This window comes from Phyllostomus hastatus, unplaced genomic scaffold, assembly GCF_019186645.2.
Source record: "Phyllostomus hastatus isolate PE091 unplaced genomic scaffold, TTU_PhHast_1.1 phas_contig_148, whole genome shotgun sequence".
NCBI lineage: Eukaryota > Metazoa > Chordata > Mammalia > Chiroptera > Phyllostomidae > Phyllostomus > Phyllostomus hastatus.
In genome coordinates, this window is record NW_025333607.1 from 9,370,841 (window position 1) to 9,390,797 (window position 19,957).

Consider the following 19,957-nt stretch of genomic DNA (forward strand, 5'->3'; position numbering starts at 1 on the left):
TCTGTATTCAACTCCCTGGTGATCTTATTTGGTCTCGAGGTTTTAAATACTATTTATACAGTGAAAATTCCCAAACATCTCTCTCTCCACTATACCTCTCCCCTGAATTCCACCTGTATGTCCAAAATATCCAAACTCAACTTGCCAGATGTCCTCAGACCCCAGATTTACTCTCCCACTTAAAAATAACAAAAACGTGGGCAAAATATGTGAGCAGTTTCTAAGACAAACCACATCAAGCAACAAAAGAAGTGATTCCTGAATGAAGAGAAACATCAAGCTGAGCCCACTCACTACCCCAGCGCACTGCCCTAAGAGAGCTTCCGGGTCACAGTGCAAAAGGGAGTAATCCTGGCCAGTGGGTGCCCTGGAGGCACTAGGTTGAGAGCTGGCATGCAGGACCAAGGTGACTACAGATCAAGGGACTGAGTCTAAAGAGAAGAGAGCTACACGGAGAGAACTGCAGGCATCACCAAAGGGTCCTCCTCAAGTATGCAGCGGAGGTCTGGTCAGCACATCCATGTGAGAGCAACCGCCTAGGGCTGGGGCAAGAACCACCTGGAAGAATGAAAAGTACCAGTGCTTAGGAGCTCACAAACAGCCAGGAATAGTGTCGGTTCCCAACAGCCAGGCTGGAAAACCTCATGAATTGTGAGTCACTGGACAAAGCGTGGGTCTGTCCATTTTTACTGTAAAGGGCCAGAAAGTAAACATTTTAGGTTTCTTAGGGAAATATGATCTCTTCTGCAACCACTCAGCTCTGCTGGGTAGTGCAAAAGCAGCCATAGGAATATGTAAATGAGTGGGTGTGGCTGTGTTCCCATACAACTTTCTTTACAAATACAGGCTGAGGGCCAGATTTGCCAGATGGCTTGCTGACCCCTATGGTAGAGTACACAGAAATGCATTGTCTCTATAGTGGGGACTAACTAGTTCAGACTAATCTTAGAAGCCTAATAAATTTTAAAAGCAAGACCCAAAGTGATAAAATATTTCCAAGTAACCTCTGCCTCAGAATGAAGCTCAAAAATGTTAGTAGAAATACAAAAATATGCATGTAATACTCAACCAGGTAAAATGCACAATGTTTGCCATCTAATCAGAACTGATGCAGAACTGACACACATGTCAACAAAGATATTAAAATTATCATAACCGTATTCCTGTGTTCAGAAAGTTAGGTAGAAACTTGGAAGGTATGAAAACCAAAATCCAAACTGAACTTCTAGAGATGAAAGCTATACAGAATAGATGTCACTAGAGATTAGTAAACTTAAAGACATAGCAATAATAACCATCTAAACTGAAACAAAGAGAACAGATAATTAAAAAATAAACAGAGCATAAGATGGGAGATGACTTTGAGTAGCCTAATTTAATATACATTTCATTGAAATTCCTAAAGGAAGAAAGGGAGGACAGAAAAAAAACTATTTGAAAAAACAATGGCAGAAAATCTTTCTAAATTTGATTAAAACCATGAACCTACAGGTTCAAGATGCTGGACAAACCCAAGGCACAAAAGCATGACTACCACCCAGGGACATCCTATTCAAATGGCTCAAAATCACGGATGCAGGAAATAATGCACTCAAGAATCCCATGGAGCAATGTGTTCAAGTGTGGGAAGAAAAGGAATGTCCCCTCGAATTCTGAACCCAGCAATAACAACTGCCAGCACCCGAGGTGAAATACTTTTCCGGACAGCTGGAAGAATTCATCACCAGCCAAACTAGATTACAAGAAATGGGAGGCAGAAAGAAAGTGATACCGGATGAAAATATGAATCTACAGAAATGAAGAAAGTGAGACAAGGCAGCTGCCCTGGTTTAAGATATGAGTACAATGAGTGTAAGAACACAAACTACTTCTTATTGGTTAAATCTCTTTAAAAGGTAACTGACTTTTCACTGACTCTGGAGCGATCTACCTTCTGGCCTCCCCTGTTCTACTCTGTGGGGCTCCGGCCTCGCTCCCTAGTCCTGCTGTTCTGCTTCAAGCCCTTTGCCCTGATCTCCATCAGCCTGAGAAGCCATTTCCCCAGATACCCTGTGGCCGCCACATTCACTTCCTCCCACTCTCTGCCCTAATACTGGCTTCTCAGAGAGGTCTCCACGAACATCCCTTTCAAAATCGTAACTTCGCAGCCACCACCACTAGTTCTCTGCATCCTTCACTCAGTTTTTCTCCATAAAACTTCTCGCCCCCTCTACGACCCTGCTGTGTGTATGTGGTCGGTTCTCTCCAATCCATGAAAGTGTAAACTCCAGGAGGCCAGAGGCCGTGGTCTGTTTTATTCACTACTGCCTCCCCAGACGATGGGGACGGGCTCTGCCTGGCACAGAGGAGACATTTAAGAAAAAATTTTGAAATGCATGAACATAGGCTTGCTTATCTTCTACATTTTGGGCCACTTGGGAGATTTATGAGCTCTTTTTGAAGTTTATCTTCATTACTGCAGCATTTTACTATCCCTCCTGAGTTTACTGTCATTTCTTAAACTTGGATATTTCACTACTTGCTTTCCTAAATATTTAATTACTCTAGTAGAAAAAGTATTTTTGGCAGATAAATTTTTTCTTAGTTCTAGTCTCAATTTATGGTAAAGTGTTCTTTCTATTGCTGTAGCATTTTTAGAGTAGTTTTCCACTCCAAGGTATAACGATTTGTACATTGGCTAATTATTATGTCTAATTTTCGTATAAAGCACTTTAAGATAGCTAAATACAGAACAAGTAAAGGTAATATATAACTTATTTTGTAAAATTCATCCTATATAAAATTTCTGCCACTGTAACAGTTCAATGTTCATTTATACCAAGTGCTCAAAACTCATCAGCAACATGAAATACTATTTTATTTTTAAGATTTTATTTTTTTCTTTTTATTTATTTTTAAAGATTTTATTTATTTATTTTTAGAGAGGGAAGGGAGGGAGAAAGAGAGAAAGAGAAACATTAATGTGCGGTTGCTGGGGGCCGTGGTGGCCTGCAACCCAGGCATGTGCCCTGACTGGGAATCGAACCTGTGATGCTTTGGTTTGCAGCCCGCGCTCAATCCATTCAGCTATGCCAGCCAGGGCTTCGATTTTATTTCTTTTTAGACAGAGGAAGAGAGAAGGAGAGAAACATCAATGTGTGGCTGCCTCTCGTGTGCCTCCTACTGGTGACCTGGCCGGCAACCCAGGCATGTGCCCTGATCTGGGAATCGAACCAGTAGCCCTTTGGTTTGCAGACTGGCGCTCAATCCACTGAGCCACACCAGCCAGGGCTGATATACTATTTTAAAATAATAAAATCAACTGAGTCTAACTTGAGGATGTGGTTTGTAGTTCTGGCTCAACACTGACCGACAACCCTGAACACGTCTTTTAGAACAAAACATTTCCCCAGGAATTTGAGTGTATATATGGTGAGAAGGAAATGGTAGTTCACGGTTAAGTAATCCTTGTACAACTTGTGAGCCATGAGTTGTTATATCTCAATAGTTTCTTCTTAATTTAAAACTTGAAGCAAACTTTAAAGAGTTTCAGGAACCCAAATTTCTTACTGTTTTCTCATGTTTTCAAATAGTTGGTGCCAAATGGATTAAGGAGGTACTTAGATACCAAGTACATTTGTACTTGTTTTTTGATAAAACATATTATGCTGGTGGAAAATGACCCGTGAATCAAGGTTTTAGTGCTAATTCTTAAATACTTTGTGTGATATATATCTTAAAAAGGATTTAAACTGTGCAAATCTAAAGTATTAATGTTTAATGGCTGCATTCACATGTCCCTTTGGCTCTACAATTATAAAGTTTACATGATGTGCTACAAAACTATTTTTTCATAAAGATTTAAGTTAAATATAAAATAAATACTAGTTATGATCTAAGGATGATTTCATAGTGTTAGTACATTTACTTTACCTAAGTATCAACTCTGCTTATCTGAGACTACATTTTCTCTGCTAGTGATAAAAATCCGTCCAAGAAGCCAAGATGTTTAATGCATCCCTTAATCTCAAACTCTAGATAAATGTAGTAATTGAAAAAATTAAAACTCAACAAGAATTTTCACCATTATGTAAAATATTTGAATTTTAAATATAAGTAAGTCCTCTTTACAAAGCTTTTGCCATGTATAGATAGAAATGTTTTTATTCTTCTTCAATCACTCATGTCCCTTCTCTTCACTAGTGATTCTTTGCCCTGCCATAGGGAGTAGACCAGTCACATCCCTGTTCAGTTCTTAGAACCCTATTTTTTAAAGAGAAGATTTTTAAATATAAAGTGCATGATATACTTAATAAGGCAGCATGGGTCTTAAAATACATGGGATATTAAAAATGTTGAATTAGATAGGCAAAGAGATGAAATAAATCAAGTGGAATAAAAGTAGGAACGAAGGAAAGGCAGGGTTAAATTTGCACATTCCTCCCGGGAGGTTGGTGTGTGCCATTATCCAACCCCCCTCGCCCCCCAGATATCTCTGGGCTGAGCTAATATTAAACACTTTCCTCTCTTCCCAGCTCCATTCTTTGATACCCAAATTACATATCTAATAGCACTGCTGGAAGATATTCTGCTAAAAATACACATTGGGGGCAGGGGGAGAAGCTGAGTATACCAACTTTTCCAGGATTATTTTTGGGAACAGGCAAAGTAACAACAATTATATATATATATTATTTTTAAATGTGCATTTTAGTATGGAAAGACACAGGGACTTCTAGCATGCCTATATTGTGAATTTTTATGTCTCAAGAAATGTTAATGTACACTGGAGTAAAGATTTTTGAATAAATTTAATAAATGCACAAAACCATATAAGGATATCATATCCAAATCTCAGCTTATCTTCAAGTTTCAAGGTGATATAAGTCTGTTCTGGAATCCTTACATCATTCACAAAAGTCTACAAGGGAAAAAAAAAAAACCAGATGTTAGGTAACATATGAAGTATTAATTATTGCATTTCAGACAAGCAAATCCTCCAAACTGATTCTTAGAAGTACATATCATAGGGTGGCTAATACAGTTTGTGCCTCATAAAATGTGTCATGTGTCTTATACACTGATAAAATGTCCCACACTAAGCCCTTTATCTTGTTACTGTAACACGCAGAGAGCCAGGCTGCGGCTCCTCTAGGTCTCCACGCTGCCAAGGCAGGTCCAGGAACCTGACAACACCACCAAGAAGAGCTCCCAGTCTGACACTGGCAACCTGTGAAGGGTACCTAACTCTTGATGTCATCAGAATGTACTGAACTCATGTTAGCTTTTGGGGGCAATTCGAATTATTTCTTAGAGCTGCTATTTCATTACTTTTATTCTTAGAGTTTTTCAAAAGAACAAAAAGAAAATTTACTTTGAAAAAAGTTGAATAAAACCCATTCGATTTTACAATTAGCATGATTCCTTTGGACCCTTTTAATGAAAGTTCACATTTTTGGGGGTACTTTTTAAAAAAGTACATTTCAAGTGCCCAACAGCCACATATGGCTAGTGGCTACTGTAGTGCAAAGCACAGATAGAGCAGGGTGATGCAATCGTGAAATAAATCATCATTTATTGCACCAACCTCCAGTTTTCTTACTCCACTGCCCAAAATATTGCACCATCCTTCCAAGAAAATATAAAAGACATCTGGAGACATTATCTGTCTTTTTTTTTAATTGTTTGTTCAGCTATCAACTGAGAATTCAGCATTTTTCACTGGGCTGGTGAACACACAGTACACTATACAGATGATGTGTTAAAGAACTGTACACCTGACACTTACACAATTTTATTACAACCAGTGGCACCCCAATAAATTCAATTAAAAAAGCAAAACTAATTTTTTTCATTTAATTTCCATAAAAGAAAGGAGAAAACAAGCAGATATTTCACAATTATAAGATGAAGTCAAAAAGACAGATAGCATCACTCCAGACTCCAGTGACAATGATAAAACTGATAATAATGTAAACAACATATCAGACCATGAGTCTCCCTTGAAGATAATCCTAAAATGAATTTTCTCTAATGTACGAATTTCTCTAACTCAAGAAGACAGAATGTTTCAAAGACAACAACTTCAGAGTACTTTTCATCCAGTTAGCCATTCAATAAGAATCATGTAATATTTTGCAACAAAAACCTAACCTAAACCATTGTGTATTTTTAAAAAACTTTTTGAGTGGATTCTTTCTCAATTTTTGATGCTTTTGTTCCAACACTTATTTGATTTAGTTTGAAAGTACTAAACACATGCTTAAGGAGGGTATTTATATAGAGGGTAGATCATAAGCATCAAAAAATTTAAAAAATCCAGTCAAAAGCTTTTTTAAAAAATATTTTATTTATTTATTTTTAGAGAGGGAAGGGAGGGGGAGAGAGAGAGAGAGAGAGAGTGAGAGAGAGAGAGAGAAAGAGAGAGAGACATCAATGTGTGGTTGCTGGGGGCTGTGGCCTGCAACCCAGGCATGTGCCCTGACTGGGAATCGAACCTGCAATGCTTTGGTTCACAGCCCACGCCCAATCCACTGAGCTACGCCAGCCAGGGCAAAAGCTTTTTAATACATAATGGTTTAGGTTAGTTTTTGTTGAAAAACACCGCATGATTCTTTTAACTGTTGCTTATAAATCTAAAACAAAGAAAATTTTTGCAATTGCAAAACAAAATGGTCATCCTCTTAATAAAATGTTAAGCAGCCACATGATGCATTTTGACAATACAAGAGCAAGAACTAAAAATAATGATAAATGAGATACCAGCTAGAGATGTACCTGAAATCTGAATTTGAAATTCAACAGTTATAAAATGAATACATCCCAGAAGAATGCATGACAAGTGGTGAACAGTTCGTGGTATCCAGAGAACATAAACCATTTTATATAGTACATACATTTCAAAAGCAGAAAAATATGCCAAAAATACTGAGTCTGTCATGCCTCATGTTTTATTACAATTTCATGTTTTTCATTACCTTTTTATGCTTACTTCTACAGACTATTTGTGAAGAGTCAGAGGTCCCCCAGACACAGACAGCAGTGATGACTGCTATTTCCGGCCTGCTGGAAGTTAAAGACCTCCAATTTGCTAAATTTACAGAACATGTAACAATGGCACACTTAACCGCCCAGAGTGCAGACATCATATAAAATACACAAGGTTTTCGTTGATAAGTTGAAACTTTAAAAATTACTTTACTCTTTCCCTTTGAATTCCATTTTTCCATCTTCAATTTTATTGCACTTAAGATGTTCACAATACCTCAATGGTGGGGAAGTTTAGAAGGTCCTGAATGACATTCAGTAAAATATACTATGGGGATTATGTTATCATGGTCACATTCTCAAATGCCTACGCATAACTGGCACTTTGTAATATGCCACAAATACTAGTTTCTAAGACTACAAAAAATTTAGGAGAATTTTTATCAAGCACGGGTAACTTGGACACAATGTAATACTGCTAAACTCAAAATCACACTTCTTATGGTTGGTCTGTGAGTAATCCTAAATCGACCCTGCTTCACAGAAAGATTGAAATGTTAACACAAAGAAAATGCAAAGGCTTCAGGTATTTAGAACTCTAATTTCAGGTTAATTTCCAAAATGAGTATTTTAGAGTGTTTTAAAACTTTTATCTTGAGTTTGCCAAAATATTCTATAAATAATTACAAAACAAAAAAGCTGAGGTAAATGATAGAAGAAGAATAAAAGAAAATATTATTTCACTAATGTGTAGTATGCAGAAGATAAACAATTAGGTACACAGTTCTAAGCCAATTTTATTTAAAACTGTCTCAACCTAAAATGCCATAGTTATTCAAAGTGCTTAAAATGACCTGTGAGATCCATTTTAAAGCTTAAGATTGCTCAACTCTCGTAACTATTAAGTACCTATTGTGTGTTTAACACATGGACTAGGTACTTCCAGAGATCAACGAACATACAGTTTTAACATGCTGACCTTTATGACAGAAATACTCCCCAAGGTCTAAAAAGACTGAGGAAATACGAGCCAGACGCGAAGTTTCAGCTCACAAAAATGCAAGTGAAAACAGCTGCCAGAAAATAGTTTCCTGAAGGTCTAAAACTATAAAAGGAGGGAAGAAAATTTCAAAGAGCAACACATGCAAAAAATCATTTTCTTACAGCAATTATAAAGCATTTTAATACATTAAATATGGAGAGAAAAAGAGGTCTTGTTTCTTTGTGTCCTTTGATCGGACCTCTACCTGGAAGGCGGGACGGACAGGACAGCGGGGCCCAGAGAGTGAAGTGACAGCCGAGATCCCCAGGGGCAGAAGGGAGCCGGGGAGTTCAAAGTCAGGTGTCTGGGCCACAAGTGCCATGTGCTCTCCTCGCGCCGAGGAAGCCTGGGAGCCCAACCCAGAACCCCAAACTCCCCCACGCAAACCACTAACCTCACAGAAGCAACCCCAACTAGATAAACACCTATTTAATTTCTATACAACTAAATTACATAATTGATAGTATGACATCTTAGAACCACCATGCAATATATTAATTTTCCTGGAAATCTGAACCGAGTGGCCGGGAGCACAACCACTTCCATCACACTGCCAATGATGAGTCTGCTCTTCTTCCCAGACCGTTCCCTTGCATCTTCCACATTCTGGTCTGATGCTGGCAGGACCCGCAGGGGGAAAGGGGGTCCCAGCAGCGGCTGGAACACAGGGAGCTGAGGGGCAGCCCAGTAACAACGGGCGGAGCCTAGCGGATGCGAGGGGGACCGATGCGAGGGGAACCGTTGGCCCGGTGCTATCAGAGGGCCGAGTGCTCCCGAGGAGGGGCAGCGGGAAGAACCGAAGGCAGACAAGGGTTCTCGGGGACAGGGGCTCCAGGGGCTTGCAGGAGAGTGACTCAACACCCCCTACAGATGCAGGGGCTGCTTCCCCAGGCAGGGCAACCTCATTTCTGGGGCCAGCAACATCAAGTTTAGATCTAGGTCTCTTGGGGGTGTATTTTAGGGTAAAATGAAAGAGGAATAGAAGTGGGAATAGGGAGAGTTATTTAAAAACTGAGTTGGTAAATGCTTTTTTAAAAAAATACAACAGTGTATTTACAGAAAAGTATATAGGCTAGACAGGGTGCTAAGCTTGTTTTACCTGCTTTTCTTACCAAGAGGTCAACTAACACAAATGTTTACTATTAAAAGCATTTAAATGATTAACTTATCCATAGCTTCACAACGATCTGAGAGGACTACCAGTTTACTATTTCTATTTTTTAAAAATTGAGGAGCAGAATGATTAAGTAACCTGTCTAAGTTATATCGCTTGTAAGACTTCAAGCTGGGCTCATACCCACTACATTATCCCCTTACTCCTGAAATTACTACTTTTAACCTGATGCTCAAATTTCTAGAGTTATATGAATATTAAGAGTAAGTAGGCTGCGAACAATAGTCTACACATTCTCTCATGAATAAAATGCGTGACAGTCGGTGGTTCACAGACTTTGGCATATGTCCGAGGCTGTCCTTTGGGTAAACAGTACATTTATCATTTGCGCAATGCTTTGAAGTTCTGTAACAGGCACGTACCCACATGTACGGTCAAATTTAATCCTTTTAATACTACAGACAGGGAATTCTTGTTTCACTGTTTTCAAGCTGAAGAAAGGTAACTAAATTTTGCATTGAGTCTTAAAACTCATAAACTTGAACTCACTACATTTTCATACAACTTTGGGAACTAATATGAATAGTAGGAGGAAACTGAAGTTCAGAGAGATTAAGTGGTTTGTCCCAGGTTGGATTACTGGTAAATTACGGACTGAGATTCAAATTCAGGTCCTGATTTCAAGTTCAAAATGCAGATGGTGCTCTCTGTGATTTAGTGTATTTCATAAAACTATTCAATATAATCAAATTATGAGAAAGGTCAGCCTAGAGTAACTTAGAACTTAACGTCTCACCTGATTTTACAATCAACACCAAATGATTATTATATTTGGTCATAATCTCTTACACATTACATTATGATGTCATTCTCACTTCTTATGTTCCAAGGTAATAATGTCAAGACACCTTTGAACAGCACTGTGGTCAAGGTCAAACACTCTGGTCTTAAAAACAGAATGTAACATTATTCAAATATTCTACATATGGAAGTATGTTAAAAGCTTCCTCTGTAAAGTTCTTCGTATAGCAATTTAATTCAATTCCTTCCAAAGAAGATTCAGCGGGTTCACACACCATGCGGAGCCCAGGGCTAGTCACTCTAAAAGCAAAGGACACGCGAACTGTTCAGGAGCACAAAATGCAGCAGAACAACAGAGCGCAAAAGTAGATTTAACACAAGGCTGAGAATCAAGCGCCCAAAACACAGAGGTGTGGAGAAGGAAGGCAGTAATTCTGCAAACAGGAGCTGGAAGAAAAACTGTTTGCTTACTTGTAGGTTTCAAGTTAAAACACTTCCTGCCTACTCTGCCTATTCCCTTCTACTTTAATCCATTCAACGTGTGAACGGCATCAGCTAGTTACCATTTATAAACATCTTTGCTTCCTTCAGCAAAGATATTTACCTTTCATGAAAAAGTGGAATTTGGGTTTTACTTTTATAAATAAGTATGAATTTTATAAATGACAAGGCAGATGGGAGAAGGACCAGGCTGGAGGAACTTGAATGCATTCTCTGGAGGAGACAGCACTGCACGAACTGCCGTTTTGAAGGTGTGGCAGCGGAAGCATGATGCAGCCTGAATCTGGAAATGTGGATGATGCCAAATGCTCGATCTTTCAGTTCAAACCTGGAGAAGGCACACTTAGTTCTTTGCGCCATGGGGAACAAAGGCTTGGGTAAACCCAACAGAAAAACATGTCTGCAAAAATTATCTCAAAGAATAAATACAAAAGTCCTTCCGTGGCAGGCCAATTCGAAACAAGAAAAAAAATGTTTCACTGTATTTGCCAGTTTTCTGCATATGTTTTTGCATATAATGTTTAATGTATGTTTTGAGAAGCAGAAGCAGTTAGAAGCAGTTGGGATACATTTAGTTTCTGTTACATTCATGTTAAGATATTCAACAGCACAAATATGAACAATACTATATTTGCTTATGTTAGCAGAGCCATAAGAAAATTGAGAAAAAATAAGATAAATTATTCAATACTGCAGCTTTCTCTTATTCTGTGACTACTATGTTCTGCTGATGTAGAAAGATAAAATGAAGAATTAGGGGAAAAAAAACTCACTGCAGTCACAAAAATATCTTCAAAGTAGGAGCCCAAAGCAACAATAATGAACACTGGTGTTTACAGCATATTGGCCCAGGTAAGTGGGTGGGCTTCGCTTCTTGTTACTCTAGAATAGAAGGTCCAAAGTCTCCCACCATCTAGCATCAAACCACGTCTTCACCTCTATTTTCTCAAGTTAGCCCACACTTCTCTGCCTCCCAGGAATGCTTTTCTGTATTCTCACTGCCATGGCTTCTGGCTGCTTTCCCACATATAAATTCAAGTCATTGTGTGAGGCCAAGTTTTCATCTCATCTCCTTAAAGACTTTCTTAATGAAGCACCACAGGTGACAGCCAACAAACTTCTGAGCGCTTGAGTTTATTTCCTGGGCAGTCTCTTGGGAACACGGGCTAGTTTCATATGCTCTTGCATGGTCCCCAACGTGCTATGGACCTGGTAAGTGTTTAAAAGTAAAATGCAAAAAAAGTAAAGGAAATACAACACAATACAATACAATACGGGAAATGTAATCTGATTAGTCTTCCCGCAACCTTAAACCAATAATCAAATAAGACAAAAAATAATAATAAATGCTTAACATACCCCATTTAGGCTGCCCAAATCTTTGACCAAATGTTCATCCGCAGAGGCATCATAATTGATTACAGCATGCTGCTTATCCACACTACGAGACTGAAAGACATTTTTGAAAGTTAATCAATGTAAGGAAATACCGAACTAAGTAACAAACCCAAAGATTTGGGGCTAGATATTTTAATTATATTAATAGCTTAGTAGACAAGGATAGGAAAATGTCAAAGGAAAAGTACATTAAGTTGTATTTAAGCTGTGTTACTACACAACGCAAACTTGGCCTCGCTCCCCACAGAGGAAAGCAGCCAGAATTTCAAGACATTCTTCCCAACCAAATTCACACATTCTACTTTTGAGAGAATTTAAATCAGCTGGCTTTGTGGAATGCATGAATATTTTATTATAACTTAAAACTGTTATATGGAAATCATGCAAATTATCGTTTTATGTTTTATGTATGTTGTAAAAAACAAAGTACCCTATAGAATTTTCTTCTTTTAATACTGAAAACTACAACATAAATTATATAAGAAAGGCCAAAGATTTAGAGAAAAAAAGCCACAGTGTGCCATCTTCCTGAATAAAATGATCCTCTCTTAAAACATGGATTATGCCCTGGCTGGTGTGGCCCAATGGATTGAGTACCAGCCTGTGAACCAAAGGGTCGCCAGTTTGATTCCTACTCAGGGCAGATGCCTGGGTTGTAGGCCAGGTCCCCAGTAAGGGGCAAGAGAGACAGCCACACATTGATGTTTCTCTCTCTCTCTTTCTCTCTCCCTTCTCCTCTATCTAAAAATAAATAAAATAAAATCTTTAAAAAAATACAGAAAGAACTGACAGGAAGGGAGGAAGGCTAGGGTGAATTACGCCCCACTACAGAGGTGGGAGGGAGCAGTGCCCTGTGAACAGTGAGGTTCCCTGGCCAGGCTGTTAGAGGCACCATTCCCAGCTGTGACAGTGTGAGTCTGATCTCCACGCGTGTGTGCTGATCGGCGCTTAGTGCATACTCACAAAGGACCCTCTGCCAAGCTCTCTCTGAGTAGCTCTCTCCTCTCTGATACTGGGGACCCACGCCGGTCTCCTTGGACTCTCGGCTTCCATTTGTAATTCTCCTTATCTCCACGTAGGAAGAGTCTTACTCCACCAGCTCCTAAACAGCCATTCCCACATTTCCTGGGATGACACATGGAAAGCTCCCCTTCCAGTCTCTGATGAATGAGTTCCCCCATCTGAACCTAAGACACGGTCCAGTCCTGCGGCCTCTATCCAGAAAGAATCATTACTGCCTTTTTCTCAGCTGCCACCCTCACCGCTGCATCTCACTGAGGAGCCCAGAAAACCCCTGCACTGTTCTGTTTCTCTCACTGAATTTGTTTAATTAAGGTGGCATTGTCCATGCAACTTACTCATGTATTCATAAAGCTATACAGTGGCTTTACTTTTACTGTCTCAAAACTGTAAGTTCTTCAATGTTAAAGTAGAAATGTCATAAGCATACACAAATTTGATTCTCCCAGGGGTAATTCAGGGTCTCTCACTCTCAGCACATTGCTATTTAGGGCAAGATCCTTCTCTGCCGTGTGTATCTCGTAGTGGTGGGGAGAGGGATGCTGTCCATTGCAGGAAGCTTAGCGTGCTCCCTGGCCGCTTGGTCACTGCTTACGGGATGTCAGTAGTAACCACTGCCAACCACCAACCGCTTTTAATAATCACAGTGTCTCCAGATATTGCTAAATGCTCTTGGGGAGGCAGGATCCTCCAATTGAGAACCACTGGGCTAATAAACATTTCTACTCTAAGTTTTTATTTACATTGTTTAACCAAAAGGGGGTGGAGGGAGAAAGAAGGGAATAAAATTTTATTCTAGGTTGCCAGGACCTGTTAAAATATCTAATCCTCAAAAATCTAAAGATCCATTTTTCTGCTAATTATCTCACTCAAAAGTATCTTAAAAGTATTTGTTTTTCCCCAGCTGAGGACATGCTCATTGATTTCAGAAAGAGGAAGGAGAGAGAGAAACATCGGTGGGTGAATCATCAATTGGTCGCTTCCTGTAAGCACCCTGACCGAGGATGCAACCTGCAACCCAGGCATGTGCCCTGACTGGGAATCAAACCCACAGCCTTTTGGTATATGGGATGATGCTCCAACCAGCTGAGCACTGGCCAGGGCTCTTACATTAAAAACTAACCCTTTTAAACCTAATTCAGTAAATACCAACAATATTAAATTACACTCAAACTACTGGAAGGTATCATAAAGAACATCTCCCAAAGAAGCAGTGAAACTGGTATCAGTATCACTGAAGTATCCATGATTGATATGCAGTTTTACTACGCTAATTTTATGAATTGCTTACAAGTCTTATTTTAAAATTGCTTAATGTAAAGCTTACTTCTCAAGGGTCAACTTCTCTACTCTTGAAATTTCATTTTTCAAAATACAGGGTCCAGCAGAAGTAACACCTGCTTGAGTGTGGTTGGTAAGGTAATAATATGGGTGTAATGATTTATAGCTTTAATATGAACACTTGACCTAAAATGTCATATAGTGTGCTTAAGTGTATATTGTCATGTTACAGAACTATATGCTTGTGATTTTGTAATAAAAAAGGGGTGTATTTGTGCCAGACCCTGTATAATTCCCAAGACTTAGAACTTATTTTCAAATGATTCAAGGAGAAAACTAATTAATTAATTAAACTGGTAGCTAGAGCCAGAAAGTTCGAATCGATGTAGTATTCTTCTCCAAAGGAACAGAGAAATACTTCACACCCATCCCAGAGTTTGAGTGGACACACACAGAAAGCTGGTCCAATTACCTGCAACATGAGCTCACAGTCATCTCTCCCGACAAAAATCATTTCTCGCGGCAGCCTGTGGCGAGTGCCTCCACTGCTCACCAAAAACCAGGATGTTAAGCTCATTTTCTGCTTAGCTTCTAAGTCTTCGGCAAAGCTACGTCATCCTGCAGAGAGATGTTCGGAAACACACACATTCAGATATTTTTAGCGTTAGCATCCAACCAGCAAACCCTATCTCCCGGTCTAAGAATAGAGCGGCATTCAAATTCATCCCCGACTAGAGACAGTTACAGGTCCCAGGAAATGACATGTCTACCAAATTAGTGAAGCCCAGAGATTCTACTGAGAGTTCATGCACCTAACAAGATATTAGATAATTACGTACACAGTCAACTTAATAAACTTTTATCACACCTCTGAAAGACTGAGCATCACTTATAAAGGTCCAGAAGTCCTCGAGAAAATGGTCACATTAGTATCATGTTAACATCAGTAAACACTAGCAATACTGCACAAGTACATGTCTAACTTATAAATGATTTGAGAAAGACAGGCTAAATTCAAATGAATATATTTGATACCTGATTAAGAACTAATAATGGAAACCAAACAAATTGCTTTGCTGTCTACCAACTGAGGCCAGCTGTTAGGCTCATGGTGGCAGAGTCGAGTTTTCTGAAATTCTTATTTTTTCTCGAAAGCTCAAATATTATTGGCAAAAGTTTTTTTGTCAATACTTTCCCTTGGAGTGAGAGTCTCAATGTCTTCCAAATACAGAACGTCTTGACATACATGGTTCCACTTAAGGTTTTGCAACTTTATGCTTTATGATGGTACCAAGGCAATACACGTTCAGTAGAAACAGTACTTCAAATTTTGATCTTTTCCTGGGCTAGTGACATGCAGTCCGATACTCTCTCGTAAGGCTGGGCAGCGGCAACCAGCCACAGCTCCCATTCAGCCACGTGGTGAAAAGGAGCACCAACTGATACTCTATGGTGTGCAGTGCTGATGCCATTTTTTGGGGATATTGTGTTTTCACATCCCATCATACCTATGAAACACATCTGCTTATGATGACAAAAAGGAGGAAGGCAATTACCCTTGAGGTGCAACTCAAGATAATTAGTTGCCCAACTGTTAGGCTAAAGTACGTGTTCTGAGCATGTTTACTGTAGGGTAGGCTAAGGTATGGTGTTGGGAAGGCTAGGTGTATTACATGCATTTTCAACTTATGATATTTTCAACTCACGATAGGTTTATTGGAATATAACCGCATCATAAGTTGCGAAGCATCTGTACTCATGTCTACAAACCGCAGTTTGTCTGTCAATCATTGCTTCAAGTAAAAATGGTGTTCTGGGAAAGAAATGGCTAGTTCAGCTCACAACTCCAACAGTGGCACAAATGCTTTTCCTTGAGACAACCGTGGTACTTTGGGGGACAGCAGCGATGTGCAACTGGTACGCCGCAGGAATTTTTAAAATGCGCAATTCTTGACTATTTAGTTAGGGGCAGACATCATTTCCCTTGGATTGTCAAATAAAAAATGACAACAGCCAACACAGTAATAGCCATCCAGTGTGAATGAATCATAATTATACCTATTTTCTTTGTCAGATCAGCGAAAAACGTAATACATTTTTTGGTGTGCTGCAGAAGTTCAGTCATTAGTTCATGTGCGCCATGAGATGAAAAAGGTTGCAAATCACTGTTTACAGCATTAGTGCTTTGTATGCGCTTTCGCTTAGTCATACAGAATATGAGAAAGCTGTGACTCAAAGGTCAAGATTAAATAAAACGAAGCATTTTTACCACTTCATCCAGGGCATTCCCGAGTGAAACCGGCAAGTGCACGGCAGTGAAGAACACAATCACTATTAGCACGTTTGGCACTAATGCCTCTATCTGCGTGCTAAGGACCAGCTACTTACCCACCATCTCTTTGTGCTCTCCATTCAAGTATCAGTAAAATATGAAGGCAAATACTGTTTTGTATTGTTATAAAAACAGGTTTAACCTCGTGACTTTGACACAGTTTCAGGACTCCTGAAGGTCTAATGGGTGGAGTTTTGAGCACTGTTGTCCTGGAGGATGTGGCTCTGCCATTAAGGACAGACACACCGGAGTCACGCAGACCGACAGTAGCAGTCCAACTCCTGGTGCCACCACTTCTGATCCTGCCAGTCACCCCACGTCCCTTTATTTTCTCTTCTATACAAGGAGAATAATGACAGTGTCTACTCAACAGTTTTTTCTTATGAAATCAAAAAAGCAGTGCCTGTAAATGTTTTTCCATAAAGTGATACATTCTGATACAGTTTAATTAGAAGCAAACTATACTACAGTGGAATGAGATATTCTAAAATGAGAAATATAGCTGTACCTTAAAGCAAAATCTTGTAAAATGTAGAATTCTGTGTTAAGGTAAAAGGTAAAAATCTTATGTGGTACAAATGTATCTACACATTCGTGAAACAATGGGTTTCAACAAAACAGGCATATGTTTTCTGTAAAGCTAAAAGTCCTATTCCCTTTAGCTTATCTAATTGATATGATCAGCTTATGTGGACTCTTCAGTCTTCCATTCGGTCCCTAACTCCCCCCGATGCTGGTGTTCTTCTTAGCCTCCCACGTGTCTACTTGCTGTCCAATCGGTTTTTAGTACTTTGATTCTCTCCACACTTCCTGGGCAAGTGGAGAGAATCAAACAAACTTTGCCTGAGAAAAAGCCTCTCATCTAAATACGGTATATAATTTGCATACTGCCTTTTCAAGGAAGGACAATTTTAAAACAGGACACTAATAAGTAGGTCAGTAGCTTTACGATTATTTGAAAGCGGTAAAGGAAAAACATTACCATAAGATGTTAAAAGGAAGTCAAGTTAGCCTAAATAAACTAGAACACCTGAGGCAAACATAGGCAACAGGCACGGTTTCTTAACATTTTTGAAATCACAAAGTTATACATAAGCATTATTCTTATGCTACAAAAACATTGTTTTAAGCATTCATAAAATATCAAGCATAATTACATAACATACAAAACATAATATAAAACTCCAACATAAGCACAATAATAATATAAAAAAGTTATGGTTTTTTAGACCCTTTTGACATACAATGATGATTTAAAAAGGTAATTAAAAGAATACGACTTTTATGAAAAACAAAAAAAACACACATAATCCTCAAGGTGAGGTGTATTTTTTTTTGTTATTGGGGTGAGTCCTTTTTCTGCCTTACCTACAACAAATGGGAGGGAGGGAGATACAACATAAAGCTACTATCTCTCAGTTTTCATAAGGGACTCTCCACTCCGTAACTCTGACACATACTTGTTTTGGCCAATGGATTATGTCAGTAGACGTGATACCATCAGAGGTTACGCACAGTGTTTGGGCAGTCGGGCCTGCCCTCTTCCGCCTCTGCCGTCGTCAGAAAAAGAACATGCTGTGGTCCAAGGTGAATGAGAGACATGCGGAACAGACACAGGCCTGAAGTACAAAGTGAAGCCAGTCCTCAGTACACCATCCAACCCCTCGCTAAACGACAGATACAAGAGCAGCAACAGCAATGGTTGTTTGAAGCCACTGGGACACATGGGGTGATGTGCTTCATCACTGACTATAATGCACGGAAGGTGAGTATAATTTACTAAAACACAGTATTTTTTTAAAAAGTGCATTCACAATCCAATATACTCACTTGAATGTTTTTAAAAAGAATACACAAATAGAATTTTTGTTGAAGTTGTCTTTTTCCCCCGGTTTACTCTTCTCACAATGGTAGCATCCATTGGTACAACAAATGTAAGGCTGCTATGCATTACAGGACTACAGACGGCGAGTGAAGAAATTTCGTGGCTTATTTTAATAAAGAATCCAACGACTGGAGAATCCAGCAGTGGGAGAAGAGTCAAGCTCACTTTTTCTTTAGGAAAAAGGAAAAAGGTGAACACCCACAATTTATTACTACCACCACCACCACCACCCACCACCCACTCCCCCACCGAAACAGCACAATATGTCCACAGCAGAATCCTACAATCTCCCCCAACAACGGGCAATAAACACACTGCTGATGGTACAGGGGATGAATCAAGGAATGACCTGCAGAGCATCAATGCCCTTAGCTCAGCACAGCACCATACCCCATCCTTGCCTGCAACTGACGGCCGCATGTTCGGAGTCTCTCTGATTTACTCACTTCAGATATAAACCCTGACTCTCTCATGGGAAAGAGGGTTTGGGCAGTGGCCCCTAAGTGCTCTCTTTATGGACTTTCAACTGATCTTGTTTTCAATTCATACCTGATCTCTGCCTCCAAGATTCCTGGTTATCTCACATTCCCAAGTCTAGCCAAGATTCTGTGAGAATTCATTTACTTCTTTATACCTCCTTAGTAGGCACTTAGGTTTCACTATCTTCTTTCAAAAGCTTCCTCTCTTCCAAAACTTTCTCAACTTCACTCTTCCTAAGTGGTTTCCTCTTTGTTTGTTTTAGTGAAATTTTGGAAAGGAATAGAGAAAACTCCAGGGGTTCTATTTATTACATGTCTTGTTTATTTTTCTTAACAAGAGAAATAAAAGTGAAACCATTCCTAGAACAACATTTGATGAGTAATATTTTAGTTACTTGAAGCTTTCCCTCCTTCTATTCAATTATATGCAGGCACATAAATGTCCTGATGATTATGATTATTATAGATGTCAAGATATAAAAAGCCTATCATTTTCTAAGCCTAGTTAACATGCTTTTGAAATAAAATACAGGAGAGATAAAGTAGAACAGCTATGCAGAATATAATAAAATATCTCAATGACCACATACTATCTCAGTTTTCATTATGTGCTATAATTTTTCCTTTATTTCTTTTTGCAGAATCAGTAAAAAATTTTAGCTACTCTAAGGTAAGTAAATTTCTAATAATAATATCTGCTCTCCATGTTTGTAGTTTGGCTATTTCATTCTTATTTTTCTGAATTCAAATTTCAGGTTAGGTACTAGTATTATTGCAAGCACCATCTATGATGCAATAGCAACTAAATGTAAGGGGCAAACGTCTCCACCAGTCATGTTAATCTAACTCTGGATATGCCCCCAGTCACTGGAGCAATGAGGACAGTATAGTTTGTCATAGAACACATGTTATGCTAATACATTTCCTTACTTTCAGGTGAAATGTCCAAGGGATTATTGTTGGTAGATGCATGAATTTGGAAAGAAGCTAGGATAAGGAAAACTAATCAATGGGTTGAAAACTTGGGTTGGTTGAGGAAGTACTTTGAAATACATCTGTCATCAGGCACTTACTCCACCCTTATCAGGTATAATTTTAGGAGCTGATGATAAAGCAATGAACAAAACCTCCTTACCTT

At 39.1% G+C, this 19,957-nt stretch overlaps 1 protein-coding gene across 10 annotated transcripts in view; it reads right to left on the reverse strand.

Moving 5' to 3' along the window:
* The window catches only part of CEP170 (centrosomal protein 170), a 97,946-nt gene that overhangs the window by 58,994 nt on the left and 18,995 nt on the right, over positions 1 to 19,957 (reverse strand). For all 10 annotated transcript variants that reach the window (XM_045860288.1, XM_045860328.1, XM_045860320.1 and 7 more), the window contains exons 2-4: positions 14,596 to 14,741; positions 11,784 to 11,873; positions 4,822 to 4,900 (exon numbers count right to left, since the gene is read on the reverse strand). In XM_045860288.1, the coding sequence (XP_045716244.1) occupies positions 4,822 to 4,900; positions 11,784 to 11,873; positions 14,596 to 14,700 (274 nt within the window). In that variant the 5' untranslated portion in view covers positions 14,701 to 14,741. The remainder of the gene's footprint in view (positions 1 to 4,821; positions 4,901 to 11,783; positions 11,874 to 14,595; positions 14,742 to 19,957) is intronic.